Genomic DNA, 19,444 nt, shown 5'->3' with positions numbered 1-19,444 from the left:
TTCCTCACTGTGCAATAACTCACAAATCACACAAGACTTGTAAATCGCAGTAAGTAAACCTCGTATAACAAGCTCGATTGAAAAGACATTAGAGGTGAACCTCCGTTATGGAAAGTCTCCCTCAAACCAACTCAACCATCCCTTGAGAGCAATGAAATCTTTTTATAATGATAATATTTGTTTCCGAGTTTCATGACACTGTAGTAAAGTGTGTTACATATATATCATGCTACAACAAAAAACTATGTACTTCAAAAATTTGTGTAGTGACTAGTGTACCAATTAGAAGAAGAAATGTCATCAAAAAATAAAGAGTATGAATATAAAAAAGATAAATATCAATAATCACAATATATTTCCTCTTAAATATTTGAGTGCCAAGATTATTTAAGAGTAATTTAACTGAAGAAAATCAAATAAGCCAATCAATAAGGTGTGCATAAACTCTATATTTCTTGCTTTTTTACGACATATTTTACTTGGGTTTATGTGTTTGCTTTTTGTATGCAATTTTGATATGCGGAATAAGGTGAAATATTAATACAGTAATTAATTGATAGTATAAATTTATTCCCGTTATTAAACACATTATAAAATTTACTGTAGGCTTAATCATGGTATATCCAACCTTAGTGCAAGAATTATAATTTCATAGTTATAATCTTAGGATAATTTAGTCCGCATATCAAACTATAAGAATTATAAAGTCTTCTTGTTGTTGTAAATGTATGCAAGGTGTTTGTTAAAATGCTTAAATGGCTTTTAGATCAAGAAAACACATTTCTGTTATTAGTTTCTTTGGTAAATTGGACTGTCTATTTCTTGATGTAATCTTGTTGAATTGTGGTGCACACTTTATTGGAGACCATTTACTCTTGGAAAATGAAGGGGAGTTGTAAAGTTGTTGCCATGTAATCAGGAGGTCACGGGTGGATTCAAGCCTTGGAAATAGTCTTTTACAGAAATGCAAGGTAAGGCTGCGTATGATAGATTCTTGTGGTCGGGCCCTTCCCCGGACTCTGTGAATACCGGGAGCTTTAGTGAGCTGGGCTGCCCTTTTTTAACTCTTGGGAAATTTTGCTTCTCAAGCGTGGATATTATTGTTTATCTGTGTTTAGATTGTGGATATTCGTCCAGTCATTCACTGATCTTGTTGGTTTATTGCTTTTGAGTGCCAGGCCGAGGCAGCTATTTTTGCGAAGTCATCTAGAAACCAGCCAGCTTTTATTATTACTGATACTGCAGTTAGAATACATTGGTTCAATCAATCATTATCAGCCAAAACGAAGATAATTAAGGTTCAGATATTGGTTCTGCAGTAGAATGTATGCAATTGTAAACATGTACTAGAAATGCTGACGAGGGTCCATTGGAAACACCCTCTATACCCCCAAAGGTAAGGATAAGGTTTGCGCACACTCTTACCTTCTCCAGAACTCACTTGAGGGATTACACTGTGTACGTTGTTGTTGTTGTAATCATGTACTAGAGACTCTGGTCAAGTTATTAAGGGCTTTGAAGCATTACTCATTACTCCAAGAAACCTCAGGCAAGTTGATATTTCAAAGACTGCTATGTCATATGAATTCCCGTGCTGGAAGTCGTAGGACTTGTTTCCTCAGATAAGAAACGGAAAAAATGATATGCTATTTTCACCATTCTAGATGATTCTAAAAGCAGTTAGCGAAACTCATTCTGCCCTGACGCCATTCACACAAAAATGCAGAACTCTCAACCATCTAAAAGAATTCCATTGCCAACTCCTCAAACTCTACCTCCCTAAAACTCCATCAGCCATTGCTCCACTTCTTTCACTTGCCGTCAATTCTAGGATTCCTTCTTTCTTCAACTATTCGTGTATTGTGTTTCAAAATCTTGGCTACCGAAGTACGTTTTTGTACAATACCATGATTAGAGGATATGTGCAGTCAGATCTGCCAATACCAGCAATTATATGTTACAAAGACATGCTGAGAGATAAGTTTATTGTAAATAATTATACCTTTCCTCCATTGATAAAGGCTTGTACGCTGGTTTTAAATGAATTTGGGCAGCTTGGATTATCAGTGCATGCCCACTCACTGAAGTTGGGATTACAACATGACCGGTTTATTGTTGCAGCATTGATTGAATTTTATTCCCTAAATCTCGAGATGGACAGCGCACGTACATTGTTTGATGAAACTCCCATCAGAGATGTGGTTTTGTTTACCACCATGATTGATGGATACGGGAAAAAAGGGGAGGTGGGAAAAGCCAGATTATTGTTTGAAGAGATGCTGGAGAGAAATGTGATTTCTTGGAGTGCAATGATGGCAGCATATTCACGGGCTAGTGATTTTAAGGAGGTTCTTTACTTGTATCGGATGATGGAAGAAGACGGTCTTAAGCCCAATGAGTCTGTTCTTGTGACGGTCCTCACGGCTTGTGCTCATCTAGGTGCCTTAGCACAAGGTTTTTGGGTACATTCTTTGGCTAAGCATTATAATTATGAGTCGAACCCAGTATTGGCTACTGCATTGGTTGACATGTACTCTAAATGTGGGAGAATGGAGTTAGCTTCATCAGTCTTTGAAGTGATGATTTATAAGGATGCTGGAGCTTGGAATGCCATTATATCAGGATTTGCAATGAACGGAGATGCAATGAAATCCATTCAATTGTTCTATCGGATGTTAGCAAGTGGGAATCAACCAAATGAAACCACATTTGTTGCTGTGCTCTCTGCTTGCACTCATGCAAACATGGTTGACAAGGGTCTTTCACTGTTTGGAAGAATGAGCGGTGTTTATGGGGTTGAACCCAGGTTTGAGCATCGTGCATGTGTAGTGGACCTATTAGCAAGAGCTGGTAAGCTCGAGGATGCTGAGAAGTTCATTGAGGAGAACATAGGAGGGATAGAGAAAGGGGATGCTAACGTGTGGGGAGCCTTACTTGGTGCTTGTAGGGTCTATGGTAATCTTGAAGTAGGTGATCGAATATGGAGAAACCTTTCTAACATGAAGGAAGCTGACTATGGTACTTACGTACTTGCATACAACATGTATAAGGAAGCTGGTTGGGAAATGGAAGCCAAGTGTGTTAGGAAATTGATCGAGGAGATGAGGATAAAGAAGCAGCCTGGATGTAGTGTCGTAGAGGTAAATGGCGTAGTTAAAGAATTCCTGGCGAGTGATCTTTTACATCCCAAGTCACGACAAGTCTGCAACATGCTCGAGTCCTAACCTAATGTAATGCATCTTATTGATTGAACATGATGTCAAAAGGTCAGTCTTCGTTTTTATATATTCCGAAGCTAAAAATTGCTCCATGTAATGGCCAGTGAATATTGGTAATGAGATTAAGAATGGTTCTTATGTGGAACAAGCTGCTCTGTCATGTACTTTTCTACAACTTGTGCTCATTAATTCAAACTTGTACCAGTGTGTATGTGATGTGACTTAAGTGGTCCTAGTACATCCAGTAGAGAAAATTAAAAAATGGTTCATTATGTTAAGGAGTAGATTTTGAAATAGTCCCTTGTATATACTTCGTAATAGTTTTGGATTTTTAATTTTGTTAAAGTGAGCACTTTTGGTCTCCGTCAAATATTTAACAAATCTGGGTGTTATTCGATTCCCCACATTATAATTCCCTCCCACATTCCCCTTCCCCTATCCCCATTTTTTTTTTTTTAAAAAAGATTTAAGCGAAATTGTTGAAAAATTAAAAATCAACAGGAACTCACATTTGGTAGGTGGACTTTGGATTAAAAAGGACAAATAAGTTGTCTAATTAAGTAGAAGTCCTCCAAGTTTTTTAAATTAGGTGGGAGGAACAAATTTTTTTTGAGTTTTTTTTTAAAGTTTTTCCGTTCGAACAACTTGTCCCAGTTGTAGAACAACTTTGGTAGTTGTTCGATAACTTTGCGAAGTTGTTCAACAACTATCAAAGTTGTTCAACAACTGAGCAAGTTGTTCAACAACTGGGCACAGTTGTCCTACAACTGCACCTAGTTGTTGAACAATTAGGCGTAGTTGTTCGACAACTGAGAGAAGTTGTTCAACAACTGCACGAAATTGTTCAGACAACTAACGTAGTTGTCCCACAACTATCCTAGTTGTTCAAGGGACTTAGTTTTTTTTAGGGACAAGTTTGTGGGACCCACCTATTCCCTTTTTTTTAATTGGAAACTTGCCAGGCCCGTCTGACTTATTTTTCTCATTTTGATAGTGTATTTTTTTCAGTTTCTGCTAGTTTTTGTTTTATTTTTAATATTTGTGCGACTGGAAGATCTCTCTACCTCCTAAGGTAGGGGTGCCCTCCCCAGACGCCACTCGTGGGATTACACTGGATATGTTGTTGTTGATGTTGTTTACTAAGTCATGGGGAGATAAAAGTCAAGAAAGGACACCAAGTTAACATATAAGACTCATATTTCATTTGACCAACACCTCTATCCTTGATCCTATTTGATCAGTTTACTTCTCTAGATATCCAAGACAATTGAAATGGCTGAGGCCGCCACAGTAAAAGCAATATCAAAAATCACAGAACAAGCAATATTTCTATATGGAGTGGATGAACAAGTAAAAGAACTAGTTACAGAGCTGGGACGTATGCGAGCTTTCTTGAAGGACGCCGATTCAAGAAAACAGACAAAAGAAATAGTCAAAAATTGGGCTGATGAAATCAGGGACCTTGCACAAGATGCTGAAGGCATAGTTGACAAATTTGCAGCTGAGGTAAAACAGAGAAAAGGGGAAGACACTGCTTATTGTTTTTGTACAATATTAGTTAATGTTGTGAAAGAAGTTGTTGTAAGGTACAGAGTTGGCTGGGGCATAAGCAAGGTCAACAAGAGAATCAAGAACTTCAGAGAAAGTTTGAAAACATATGGTATAGATCTTGGTGTAAATGAAGGAGAAACATCTTTTAGAGAAGTGATATTACAAAGTGGAGCTATTGGTGTTGAGAAATGGGGAGGCGATGGAGGAGGGCATTGGAGTTATAGGCCAAAAGGTTTAGTGAAACAGATAGTTGTTAAACATGGAGTAATTATAGATTCTATAATGTTTAAGAGCATTGAAGAAAATGGTGTCGTGGAGTCTTCTCAAACATTTGGTGGTTCTGGAGGCAGCCTTAGGACTGAGGTAACATTAATGTCTTCTTTTAATTTATGTTGTTCGGACTCATTGAATATACTTTGGGTGCAACAATGTTTTTGGAGAGGCCCGACAACATAGCTTTTAGGCCCAAATTGTTTGTACTTGATGGAGGTCTAAATTTTTATGATTCAATCCTTAAACCATTAAGTGCATTTGTTTACATTAAGATTTAAGCACGTATTTGGTTGAGTTGGTTTTAAACATTAAGATCTTGAACAAAGTCTTAATATTATTAAGAAGAATTTTTGTGTAGATAAATTTCATCACTGCTCTATTCATAATCACAAGCCAATGCCACTAATATAATCACCTCTATCATTACAACCATCACCACCACCATTGTCAGCCACCGGCCAGAACCACCAACCACCTGTCATCTCAACCACCACTAATATCAACAACTACCATCGGTACCTATCACCTCCATTATTGTAATTTTATCAATTATCACTACCACATTCGCCACCGCCATTGTTGCCTCCACCATCAGACATTACCACTACTGCAGTCAATATATTCCTACCACCAATCACCTCTACCATCACAATTAGCACCGCTGTCAACTACCACCAACTCATTGTCAACTACCAAGCGTTTTTCAGCCATTAACATCATTAACTACTAATATCAACCAACTTCACCATTATAACCACTACTGTCATCTACCAGTCGTCACCATCATACCAACTACCTCCACCATCACAACTATCACCACCACCATTGATAATCACTAACATCAACCATCACCACCACTACAAACCATCTCCACCATCACTAGAAAATAATTGCTTCATCAGTTCAACCCTTACCTAGTAAAAATTTTAAGTTGAAAAAATAATTTTTTAAAGTATTTCAAGTGAAATAATGATTTTTTCTTTCTCGTCGCCAGCCATCATTCGATAATCTGCTCACCTATATATCCAATGTTAATAAGGCTAATTGGCTTTGCCTTGAATTTTTGCAGATCAATATAGACAGTCCTTCAGAGTATTTGACAGGCATAAGTGGGACATTTGGACTCTTTGGTCCCTATCTTATAATAAAATCTATCAAGTTTCACACCAGCCTTAGCCATCATGGCCCTATGGGCTCAGTGAATGAGACAGATACCAACTTCTCATTTATCATGCAAGGTGGGGTGGTTGTTGGATTTCATGGATTTTCAGGATTATTTCTTGATGCCATTGGTTTGTATGTTATGCCAACACGTATCAGTTTACTTTCTTAGCAGACATACTGTCTCATCAATATGTATTCGAGTTAGCTTGTACATAAGGTAATAAGTTGATCGGCGAGAAAGGAGCTGACTTGGTCAACCAGATCAATAATTCTCCAAAGTAGTGGTGTTACCTCATCAATATGTATCTGAGTTAGCTTGCTCACAATATTATTTCCAAGTTCTCCTTGACGATCTTGAGAACTTGGAACCTCTAGGAAATTGATAGAACATGTTTACTAGTACAAATTTTCATTCACAATTGTAATTGACCATTGTTGACAAAGTTTGTTGTTCGATTGCACAATTTTATTTTATTTTTTACTTACATTCTCACTTCATTCCCTTGTTTTATATGTATATATATAGTATTATTCTTCTATGGTTGATAATTTTTTTTTTTTTTTTGTGCTGATGTATTGAAATGATATTTCCTTGTTATTGAGTGCACGTTATCATTTTTTGCAATTGGATGTGTTTTCAAATACCAACATCTGAACTCTAGCTATCTAATACTACTATTTTATTATTAACACTATTTTGTTCAATTAAGTGTTTTCCAAAACAAGATTATTTTGTTGAAAAGGAGACAAATATCCTATAGATTAAAAAAGGTTTTGGTAATGAAAAGATAAACTCATCCAACGGAAGAACTTAAAGATATATGGAGTACTAAATAACAACAACATTATGCCATAGGGTCTGGAGAGGTAGAAAGTATGTTGGCCATATCGCTACCTTAGAGGTAGAAAAGCTGATTCCGATAAATTCCCAGTTATATCAAGTTATATGGAGTAAACAATAATTAAAAAGAAAAAAAAAAGAAACTAAGCACGACGTTGTGGGTTTTGATAAGTTTTAAAAAATTCAACGTGGGAGGGGTTTGGAGTTGGATTTTTTCTTCTTCCAATACTCCTTTTGAGTTTGTTTAGTTTATGCTAATGCTGAGGCAAAGTCAAAGTTGACGAAGTTTGATGTTAGAATGCATCTAACTTTTTCTTTTTTTTTACTTTAGTACTTCTCACTTAATTCTATGGTTAGTAAAATGTTCTTTTATGGTGCAGATGTAATGGAATGCTATTAGTCATGTTAGATCGAAGAGTCAAAAATACACCTAAAGTATTACCTTTTGAGTTTCATATTAAAATTATTTGGTATGTGAATTTTTAACCTGAAATATTACTAATGTTTTCTCGAAACACACCACCAAGTTAATGTCAGCCTGTTACTTTCATTTAACCAACACCTATATCCTTGCTCCTATATATATAGCAGTATACTTTTTTTTTACATGTCTTCAAATTAAACACTTGAAAATGGCTGAGGCAGCCACATCCAAAGCAATATCAGAAATCACAAAACAAGCAATATTCTTATATGGTGTAGATGAACAAGTAAGAGCACTTGTTACTGAGTTAGGACGTATGCGATCTTTCTTGAAAGACGTTGATTCAAGAAAACAGACAGAAGAGAGAGTCAAAAATTGGGCTGATGAAATTAGGGACCTTGCACAAGATGCTGAGGGCATAGTTGAGAAATATGCTGCTGAGGTCAAACAAATAAAAGGGGAAGACACTGCTTATTGTTTTTGGACAATATTAATCAATGTTGTGAAAGAAGTTGTTGTAAGGTACAAAATTGGCTGGGACATAGGAAAGATCAACAAGAGGATCAAGAACTTAACACAAAGTTTGAGAACTTATGGTATAATTCATGGTATAAATGAAGGAGAAACATCTTTTAGAGAAGTCATATTACAAAGTGGATCTATTTATGTTGAGAGATGGGGAGGTCTTGGAGGAGGGCTTTGGAGTTATAGGCCAAAAGGTTTAGTGAAACATATAATTGTTAAGCATGGAGGGGTTATAGATTCTATAATGTTTAAGAGCATTGAAGAAAATGGTGTCATGGAGGCTTCTCAAAGATTTGGTGGTGTTAATGGCCATCTCACAACTGAGGTAACATTGTCTGATTGTCTTCTTTCATGTTTTTTTTTTTTTTTTGTTAAAATTAAGACGGTCGAATCTGAATGCACTTAGGAATGATTTAGATGTTGCCTCTAGATCTGAACATCGATGATTAAGAGTTCAGTCTGTTTGTTTTTAAACATTTACAACAATAACAACAACAAACCCAGTGTATTCCCACCTGGTGGGGTCTGGGGGTAGGATGTACGCAGTCCATACCTCTACCTCTGAAGAATTGTTTTTAAACATTTGAATGTAAATAATTTATTTATTTATTTATAAACATAATAAATATACAATTTAAATAAAAAGTAGTAATTAAATATTAGAAAAACTATAAATTTTATTAATAAATTCATTATTCTGATAAAAAAAAATAATGTAAAATATTTATGTTTGCTAATTATGATGAAGATGATTTGTAGAGATGGTAGTGATAATGTTTTGGTGTTTGTGGCTAGTAATGGTGGTGGTGATAATTGTGACGGTGGAGGTGGTTGATGTTGTAGTAATGGCATGATGGTGACAATTAGTAGTGATGGAGGTGACTGTTATGGTGAAGTTGATTGATGTTGTAGTTGGCTGGCTTAATGATGGTGGCTGAAGAATGTGTTAGAGGTTTTTTCCTGATTTTCTTACCAAAATTAAGTTTTACTTTTTCTTGTAAGGAAAATAAAATTAACCATAAATACTTTTACTTTTCCTAAAAGAAAAATATAAAATTTTTTCATATTTGGCTAACTTATTTTTTGGAGAAAAGGTTTTGAAACTTTATAAATAAAAGACCCCTCTTCTCATACCTTGACATAATAGCATCCACAATGTAGTCGTTTAAGAGTCTTGTTTAGGTTTCTCCCAACAGTTTTTACATCTTCTTCAATATTAGTTTTAATATGTAGGTCAATTGGCCAAACCATATTTAATAAAATATTTTTAGTATTTGTTTTCTTTGTCGTCTGAATTATCACCACAATAGTTTGCAACTAGTAGTTTCCGCATGACGCCCTCTCGATTTGAACCCAGCAAGTGGTATCAAAGCCCATGGTTCAATGGTTCGATTGTTCAAATTGAGGATATGTTGAGATCAAAGTTGCAACCAATTTGATGATAATGAAGATATATGTCCAAAAGCTACATGTGGAGATGATTGTCAATCATATTTTCAATAATCCTGCTGTTACATATTTGAAAAGAAAGCTTACTTTTAACCCTATAAAGGGCTGCAATGTTTTTAACAAGAAAGGACTTATATATTTTTAACCCAAAAAGCTTCAATTTTTAAAGCATGTCAAAACAACGAATATGAGAAGAACGGGGATTATGCATAAGAAGAAGGAGGATCATGAATATTTTTAAGAAAATCATGCCAAAAAGGGGAGATTTGTTAGGGTTTTTGCTTGATTTTCTTACCAAAATTAAGTTTTACTTTTTCTTGTAAGGAAAATAAAAGTAACCATAAATACTTTTAATTTTCCTAAAAGGATAATATAAAACTTTTCCACATTTGGCTAACCTCTTTTTTGGAGGAAAGGTTTTGAAACTTTATAAATATAAGACCCCTCTTCTCATACCTTGACATAGTAGCATCCACAATGTAGTCGTTTAAGAGTCTTGTTTAGGTTTTCTCCTGTTTTAACTACTGTGTTTTGACACATATATGACTACCTATTCCACTAATGTGTAACACTGATAGGAGTAGATATTCAGTTAGCTAGTAGTATATTGCTCAGTCAGCCGTATAGGGTGTTGAAGGTTGTTAGAGGTTGTTAAACAATGATTAGTTAGGTGCAATGAGGTGTCAAATATAATATTCTAGAAGGAGGTAGTTATTAGATACTTTATATCTCTTTCATGGCCTATATAAGGCACAATATCAGATTGTAACACGTGGTTTTCATGATGAATAAAGTTTCCAACTTCACTCTCTCATTTCTTCTTCCTTGTTCATGAATTATCAAGCTGTAATGCTTGAATATCACATGGTATCAGAGATAGGTTGCTAATACAGAGAGTATTTCAATTTTTCCTGCAAGTGTGGTCGATTTTGTAGCTAAATTTCTTCATTCATGGCACCCAAAATTGATCAAAGTGATCCACTCTTCGTTAGTGCTTCAGATAGTTCAAGCTCTGTACTCATTTCAATCAAATTAACTGGTTCAGAAAAATATAGTCTTTGGAGTCGATCCATGCGAATTGCTCTCTTAGGGAAGAGAAAGTATGGTTTTGTTGCTGGATCTTGCAACAAGGAGTCATACAGAGAAGAATTTCATGATCAGTAGAAAACGTGTAATGCGATTGTCCTCTCATGGATCATGAATATTGTGAGTGAAAACTTACTATCTGGAATCGTGTATACTATAAATGCTTGCGCAGCCTGGAATGATTTGAAGGAAAGATATGACAAGTTGAATCGTATGCGCATATATCAATTGCATCATGAAATCAATATGCATTCTCAAGGTACTGATTCAATCTCTGCTTATTTTACTAAGTTGAAAACCTTGTGGAGTGAGTATGATGTTCTTGTTCTAAATCCTAGCTATGATTGCCCTAAGTCCAAAGAGTACTCAAATCATATGTGTCAACTGAGAATTTTACAATTTTTGAGTGGCTTGAATGAGTCCTACGATCAAGCTAGGAGACAGATCTTACTTAAGGGAGTAACTCCAATTCTCAATCAATCTTATGCCATGCTCATAGAGGATGAGATACAACACTCAGCATGTATACTTCCTGTACATGATAGATCAGAACCTCTTGCTCTGCAAGTGAATCGTAATTATGGTTATGGACATGGAAACAAAAATTACAAGAGTAAAAAGTGTGACTACTGTCACATTTCAGGTGATACTAAAGAAAATTGCTACAAACTGATAGGATATCCAAATGATTGGAAGAATAAGAAGAAACAAGGTTATGCTTCTCCAAATTTTAGGTCATATAATGCTGGTGGCAACAATTTCTCACTATATAATAGGGGTAACAACTATACTAGAACTGGTAGCAAGTCTTTCCAAACTGCAAGCATGGTAGCAGGACCAGTTGATGCTGCCAGTTCCAGTCATAATGTCAATCCTGTACCAATGGAAAAACAACATACATTCACTGATAAAGAGTACACTTAAATCATGAATATGTTGAATAAGGATACCAAGGATATGAAACAAGTCAATATGACAGGTATTACTACCTGTTTCTTATTCAAGACTTGTTCTAACAGTTGGATTGTAGATTCAGGAGCTACATATCGTGTGTCTGCCAATAGATACTTGTTTAAAGATAACACCAGCTTGGTTCCAAGATATTTGGACAAATTGTACCTTCCAACAGGTGATGAAGTCATAATTTCTCACACTAGAGAAGATTACATATTTACAGATGATGTGATCAAAGATGTTCTCTTTGTTCCAGACTTTAGACTGAATCTGTTGTTTGTTGCTAAGATAACCAAGGAACTGTCATACTTTGTGTCCTTTTATCCTAATTTCTGTATATTTCAGGACCTCTTCAATGGCAAGGTGAAGGGGATTGGTAGACAAGAGGATGGACTGTATGTTCTTAAAAGAGAATGGAAAGATAATGCTGTTCAGGAAGGACCAAAACACAACAGGTTCACTGCAGAGGTTGTTGTTCCCAATTGCAGACTATGGCACCAAAGACTTGAGCACCCAACTCCTCAGGTTTTAAGAGACTTAGATATTTTGATGAATCATAGTGATGTAAACATATTGAATAAATTTACTGTATGCCCACTAGCTAAACAAACAAGAAAGCCATTTCGCACAAGTACTACTAGATGTTCTGCATGTTTTAAACTTGTACACATGGATTTATGAGGTCCTTATAAAACACCTACATTTGATAATAAGTGTTATTTCTTGACTATGGTAGATGACTATAGTAGATATACTTGGATTCATCTGTTGCAGCTAAAATCTGAGACCATAGTAGCTATTAAGTCATTCATATCCATGATTAAAACACAGTTTGGAGTGGTGATAAAGGCCATAAGATATGATAATGGGACTGAGTTTATCAATACACAATATCACACATTGTTACAGTCTCTGGGTATTCTACATCAGACCAACTATCTTTACACTCCACAGTAAAATGGAGTGGTGGAAAGAAAGTACAGAAGCATATTAAACATTGCTAGAGCTCTTAAGTTTCAGTCCCATTTGCCCATTAAGTACTGGGGATTATGTGTAAAAGCTGCAGTATATATCATGAACAGGTTACCAACCTCAGTCCTGAGTGGTAAAAGCCCATATCAGATGTTATTCTCTAAAGATCCCAAGCTGTCTCATCTGAGGGTGTTTGGATGTCTGTGTTATGTGACTGTTGTCCTTAGGGGTGACAAGTTCTCTGAAAGAGATAAACCTGTTGTGCTAGTAGGATATTCAGAATCTCAAAAGAGTTACTGGACATCAACTCAAAAGGATTACTAGTGAGTAAGGATGTTTTGTTTTATGAAGATTCTTTCCCTTTTGATCCATCACAAGCAGAATTACAGCATGCACATATTTCCAAAACTGATGAAAACATCAATGACTTACTGGCATCCACATATGATGAAGTTGGTGCTGATGTTCCTTTAGAGGATATTCATGTTGATGATACAAATACTGATGCTGATTGCCAAGATTCCTTTGATGCTGCAGTACCTGATGCAACTTCACCTGGCACCACTCATGAAGAAATATGTCAAGATAATCGTTCCCTGCTTTAAACCTCTTTCGATAGACCAACGAGAACAAGCAAACCACCTGTGTGGATGCATGATTATGTTGACATTTCAAAAACCCAGAGATGTAAGTACCCTTTAGCCAACAACCTATCTTACAGTAAACTGAAACCAACATATCAGTGTTACTTGTCAAAGTTCTCTACTCTGACTGAGCCTTAACACTTCAAACAAGCTGTAAAAGATGAAAGATAGGTGAAAGCTATGAAGTTAGAAATTCAAGCATTAGAGGCAAATAACACATGAACCATTGTTGACCTGCCCAAAGGGAAGAACACTGTTGGTTCTAAATGGATATACAAGATTAAATATCTTACAAATGGTGAAGTGGAAAGGTTCAAAGCAAGATTAGTGGCCAAGGGATATAGCCAACAAGAAGGGCTTGATTATCATGAGACGTACTCACTAGTGGCAAAAATGGTTACTGTCAGGAGTATGATTGTTATAGCAGTATCTAGAGGATGGCCTCTCTATCAAATGGATGTCTATAATGTATTTTTACAAGGGGATCTTGAAGAGGAAGTGTACATGGAGCTGCCAAAAGGTTTCAAAATCCAAGGAGAGCACAAGGTTTGCAAGTTCCTCAAATCCTTGTATGGCCTCAAGAAGGCTTTCAGACAATGAAACCTAAAACAGACTCATGCTTTGCTTGATGCTGGATTCACTCAAAGTGCTCTTGACTATTCTCTTTTCTTTCTATATCAAGATGATGACACAGTGATAGTTCTTGCATATGTTGATGACCTGCTCCTTACTGGAAGCTATGCTACATCGATTGATTCAACAAAAGCTAAGTTGCACCAGCAGTTCAAGATGAAAGACTTAGGGAATCTCAAATACTTTTTGGGTATTGAAGTTCTCAGATCAACTTCAGGGGTGATATTAAATCAAAGGAAATATGTCTTAGAATTAATTTCAGATACTGGTCTTAGTGGTTCAAAACCTGCAATCACTCCCTTAGAATCCAATGTAAGGCTGACCTCACTTGAGTATGATCAAACCACAGGTGAACAAGGTGATAACTTATTGTGTGATGCTTATTCTTATCAAATACTAATAGGTAAACTTATGTATGCCACTATTACCAGACCAGATATCAGTTTTGCAGTTCATACTCTCAGCCAATTTATGCAACATCCCAAGAGATCATACTGGGAGGCTGCTACTAGGGTAGTCAGGTACCTCAAAGGCTCTGTTGGTCAAGGAATATGGTTACAGGCTAAGCATTCTACCACTCTAACTTGCTGGTGTGACTCAGATTGGACTGCTTTTCCCAATACCAGGAGATCTATTATTGGTTATGCAGTTCATTTTGGTGAATCTTTGATTTCTTAGAAGTCCAAGAAACAACACACTATTTCCAGGAGTTCTGCTGAAACTGAGTACAGAAGCATGGCTTCAGCAGTTGCAGAGATAACTTGGTTGGTTGGTTGGTTTGTTCCAGGAACTAAAGGTTCCTATTACCTTACCCATATCAGTCTTTAGTGACAGTAATTCAGCAATTCAGTTGGCTAACAATCCTGTGTTTCATGAGAGAACAAAACACATAGAGATTGACTGCCATTTTATCAGGAACATGATCAATAGTGGACTGATACAAGCTATACATGTTCACTCTCAGGACCAAGTGGCTGACTTTCTTACTAAAGGACTAAGATTTATTAGGCAAGCATGGTGTGCTAAATATATTGCACCTTGCAGCTTGAGGGAGCGTGTTTTAACTACCGTGTTTTGACACATATATGACTACCTGTTCCACTGATGTGTAACACTGATAGGAGTAAATATTCAGTTAGCCAGTATTATATTGCTGAGTCAGCCGTATAGGGTGTTAAAGGTTGTTAGACAATGATTAGTTAGGTGCAATGAGGTGTCAAATAGAATATTCTAGAAGGAGGTAGTTATTAGATATTTTGTATCTCTTTCATGACCTATATAAGGCACAATATCAGATTGTAACACGTGGTTATCATGATAAATAAAGTTTCCAACTCCACTCTCTCATTTCTTCTTCCTTGTTCATGAATTATCAAGCTGTAATGCCCAACGGTTTTTATATTTTCTTCAATTTTAGTTTTAATATTTAGACCAATTGGCCAAACTATATTTAATAAAATGTTTTTAGTATTTGTTTTCTTTGTCGTTTAAATTATCACCACAATAGTTTGCAACTAGTAGCTTCCGCATGACACCCTCTCGATTTCTAACCCAACAAGTAGTATCAGAGCCCATGGTTCAATGGTTCAAATTGAGGACATGTTGAGATCAAAGTTGCAACTAATTTGATGATAATGAGGATATATGTCCAAAAGCTACATGTGGAGACGATTGTCAATCATATTTTCAATAATGCTGTTGTTACATATTTGAAAAAAAAGCTTACTTTTAACCCTGTAAAGGGCTCCAATGTTTTTAACCCGAAAGGGCTTATATATTTTTAACCCAAAAAGCTTCAATTTTTAAAGCATGTCAAACAACGAATATGTGAAGAATGGAGATTATGCACAAGCAAAAGGAGGATCATGAATATTTTGAAGAAAATCAAGCCAAAAAAGGGGAGATTTGTTAGGGTTTTTGCTTGATTTTCTTACCAAAATTAAGTTTTACTTTTTCTTTGTAAGGAAAATAAAAGTAACCATAAATACTTTTACTTTTCCTAAAAGGATAATATAAAACTTTTTCATATTTGACTAACCTCTTTTTTGGAGGAAAACTTTTGAGATTCGATAAATAAAAGATCCCTCTTCTCATACCTTAACATAGTAGCATCCACAATGTAGTCGTTTAAGAGTCTTGTTTAGGTTTTCTCCCAACAGTTTTTATATTTTCTTCAATATTAGTTTTAATATGTAGGTCAATTGGCCAAACCATATTTAATAAAATATTTTTAGTATTTGTTTTCTTTGTCGTCTGAATTATCACCACGATAATTTGCAACTAGTAACTTCCGCATGACGCCCTATCGATTTCGAACTTAACAGAATGTGTGTAGGTTGACAACATGCAGTTGGTAGTTGTTGCTTGTTGGCAATGCTAGTTGTGATGGTGGAGTGATTAATAGTGGGGATGAATCGTAGTGGTGGTAGTGGCTGATAGTGACGGTGGAAGCGGTATGGTGAAGGTATTGATGGTTGATAATGATAGTGCAGGATTGTTGTAATGACATAGGTGGTTAGTAGTGGTACTAGTGGTGAAAATTATCCAAACGAAAGTACCTCTTAATGATATGAAGACTTTATTCAAGATCTTAATAATCAAGATCTATATATTCAGACTAAATAAGTGCTTAAATCTTAACATAACAAATGCATTAAATGACTTAAGGTATGAACAATTTAGATCCCGATCTTCATTATATACAAACAAATGAGGCTAACACTAATCTATGTTGCTTTAACTCTTTAAAAAACAGTTCATTTCTTAAGAGTCCGATATAGTGAGACAATATTCTTTTTGAGAGGCCGAGCAACATAGCTTTTAATCAATAATTTTCCTCATATCAAACACATTAATTATTTCCTCCTCACCACTATATTCTTTCCTTCAAAACTTATTAATAATGCTAATTGGCTTTGTCTTGAATTTTTGTAGATCAATATAAACAGCCCTTCAGAGTATTTGACAGGCATAAGTGGGACATTTGGACAATATCTTTCCAGTACTCTAATAAAATCCATCATGTTTCACACTAACATTAGCCATCATGGCCCTATAGTAGGTTCAGAGAAGGAGACAGCTGATGAAAAGTTCTCATTCATCATGCAAGGTGGCGTTGTTGTTGGATTCCATGGATTTTCAGGGTTATTTCTTGATTCCATTGGTTTGTATGTTATGCCATGCAACAGCTTACTTTCTTAGTAAGCATACTGTCTCATCAATGTCTATTCGAGTAAGCTTGTACACAAGGTAGAGTACCATCATGCATGTTGCCTCATAAACATATATCCAAGCTAAGCTTCATTATTGTCATAAGGTTTAACTCATATTGATTTGTGAGAAAGGAACTGACTCGATCATGACCAAGCACAACAGATATATATAATGGAAATGCCAGTTTCCAGCTAGATCAACCAATCAATAATCGTGTTATGTTGCCTTATCAATATGTATTTAAGTTAGCTAGAAGGGAGCTGGCTTGGTCAACTGTTCAATAATCGCTCAAATATAGTGTCATGTTGCCTCGTAAATATATATTCAAGCTACCTATCGGTGAAAAATCAACCATTGCCCAAATAGTGCCATTTAGCTAGGAAGGGAGCTGACTTGGTCAATCGATCAATATTCACCCAAATAATATTATGTAGCCTCGCCTCACCTGGTCTTCACAATCTTGGAAACTTGATTCAACAAATTTGCTAGTACAAATTTTGAAGCTACATTAATTGGTTTAGTATTCTTCATTTTGATGTCAATATCATCAGCAATGAATAAAAGCAAAGTTTATACACTTAACTACAAAGTTCAAATTTATGCATGCAAAAGTAAAAACAAATTCCATCAATGATTAAAAACAGAATTAGAAAATACGTAGAAAGCACACTAAATCTTACAAAAGTTTCATTCAATAAACTTTAGCAGATTCATAATTCAAAACATACTAATAAAGCAGCAGCAAATTCATAATTTCAAAACAAACTAAACCATAACGGACATTAACATTATTTCACTAAGGCAGCAAGGGCGAACGAAGGGTGAAAAACTTTTCTGATCAACGATCAAAAGGGCCATTGGGATCAAGTTGTTTGCACAACGTCAAGTATGCCAAATAAAGAACACGATCCTTTGCACCTGTACGATGATTCTTTGTATGTTCACAGAAATACTTAAGTTCATCGAGAGTACAACATCCCAACATCTTCCCAAGTAACAAAAACAACCAATTTATGTTACTCTTATCAGCACAAACAACGGGTTTTACGCTGTTTTCTTGTTTACAAAATTGACAAGTTGGAAGTATAGGGTTCATCCAAATGTCCGGGGCACGGTCATGCATAGCAGATTTATTCTCCGCGATGTAACTTCCTATCTCCAGGAACTTCTCCTTCAAGTCGAACTCCATTTGGTACTTCCTCTCGCACCTCTTGCACTGAACTTCTCCGCTTACTTTGAAAAGTTGCTTGGATAACAAGTATTCTAACGAATGCACCGTTGCTCTGTGGCTTGTTGCCCAAGGAAAAGGAGGAGGTATGGCTTCATTCATCCCCTCTCTAGCCACTCTGGAGGATTTACGCGGTCTGCGTGCTGACTGCACTTGAGGACTGGCTTCTATTGGTGGTGTTGATGCTAAAATCGACTGCACTTGGAGGTACAAAGTAGGAGGAGGTAATGACAGCGATGGAAGATTATTATTATTATTTTCAGGTGATTGTAATCGAGGTCTAGTAGTACTACGAAACATTAATGTAAGATCCAAGTCCAAGAAACCATTCTTCTCTTGGTCCTCTTTTTCTTCTCCTTCTCCTTCTTTACATCGTCGATTTTCATTATGAGTGAAAAAATTCTTCCTCTTCCTATTGATTTCTTCCTCATTATTTTCGTTATCCATTGAATTGAACTAGGTAAAATAACAATGGCAATTGGGCTGTTAGAAGTATATAGAAGAAATTAATACAATACAAAAGAGATGTAAAAAAAAGGTGTACATATACTTACTGTTAGTGCCATAGATAAAGCAAAAGAAACAGAAATTTAGTAGTTTCAATTGAGTTAGAATTCTTTCGAATTCAAATTATGAGATAAACGTGATTAATTACCCACTAGGATAAACGAGATTAAATTATTAGCTCAAAGATTTAACACTACTCGACCTATTTCTTACTCTATTTAAATTTACGTGATTAAATTACTGGCTCAAAGATTTAACCACTACTCGACCTATTTTTTACTCTATTTAAATTTGCTTGTAGGAGTAACTATTCTGAGAGTCAAATATTATTTGCTTAGATCACAATTTTTACCGATAATGTCTGAATATTTTCGTTTGTTAACTATTGTGATTTATAATACTTTATGTAAATTTTATATGAAGAAAACTAAAAATTGTAGTTTTACGTAAACTTTAGGGAAAATGCTCTCAAATATACCTATGACAATTTGTTGTAGCACGCCTGAACATTGCGGGAATCCTATGATCCCCTAGAACTTTGTGGAACTCCTATGACCTCCTAAACTATTTATTAACGTATTTTATTGACACTAATAAAGAGTTCAGGGGATCATATATAGGACCCCGCAAAGTTCAGGTGCGTTACAACAAATTTTACTTAAGTTTGAATATATATGGAACATTTTTCCCTAAATTTTTATATTAAGAAAATTAAAATTCTTCAAAAATATTACCGCATGCATGTCGGATCCTTATAGAATG

General features: G+C 35.6%; 3 protein-coding genes across 4 annotated transcripts; 2 read left to right on the top strand and 1 right to left on the bottom strand.

The window, feature by feature from the left end:
* The first annotated feature begins 1,620 nt into the window (after positions 1-1,620).
* On the top strand, positions 1,621-6,688 carry LOC107864218 (pentatricopeptide repeat-containing protein At5g66520-like). Its single transcript, XM_016710533.2, has 3 exons — positions 1,621-3,266; positions 4,473-5,132; positions 6,112-6,688. The coding sequence occupies exon 1, from the start codon at positions 1,665-1,667 to the stop codon at positions 3,222-3,224; it is 1,560 nt and encodes a 519-aa protein (XP_016566019.2). The 5' UTR covers positions 1,621-1,664; the 3' UTR covers positions 3,225-3,266; positions 4,473-5,132; positions 6,112-6,688.
* An 830-nt stretch (positions 6,689-7,518) lies between these two features.
* On the top strand, positions 7,519-17,151 carry LOC107864219. 2 transcript variants are annotated; one of them, XM_016710534.2, is made up of 3 exons: positions 7,519-8,321; positions 11,831-12,010; positions 16,669-17,151. In XM_016710534.2, exons 1-3 carry the CDS (start codon positions 7,578-7,580, stop codon positions 16,933-16,935), a joined length of 1,191 nt encoding a protein of 396 aa, XP_016566020.2. In that variant the 5' UTR covers positions 7,519-7,577; the 3' UTR covers positions 16,936-17,151. The 2 variants fall into 2 exon arrangements, with proteins under 2 accessions (XP_016566020.2, XP_016566021.2); XM_016710535.2 differs by lacking the exon at positions 11,831-12,010 and having other exon boundaries at positions 7,559-8,321; positions 16,669-17,060.
* Positions 17,152-17,785: 634 nt separating this feature from the next.
* Positions 17,786-18,754, bottom strand: LOC107866474. Its single transcript, XM_016712527.2, has one exon. It carries the CDS (start codon positions 18,620-18,622, stop codon positions 17,786-17,788), a length of 837 nt encoding a protein of 278 aa, XP_016568013.1. The 5' UTR covers positions 18,623-18,754.
* Between the last annotated feature and the right edge of the window lie 690 nt (positions 18,755-19,444).

This window comes from Capsicum annuum, chromosome 3 (assembly GCF_002878395.1).
Source record: "Capsicum annuum cultivar UCD-10X-F1 chromosome 3, UCD10Xv1.1, whole genome shotgun sequence".
In the NCBI taxonomy this organism is placed as follows: domain Eukaryota; kingdom Viridiplantae; phylum Streptophyta; class Magnoliopsida; order Solanales; family Solanaceae; genus Capsicum; species Capsicum annuum.
Note: the sequence above shows the minus strand (reverse complement) of the source record. Positions and strands in the feature narration are given on the sequence as shown.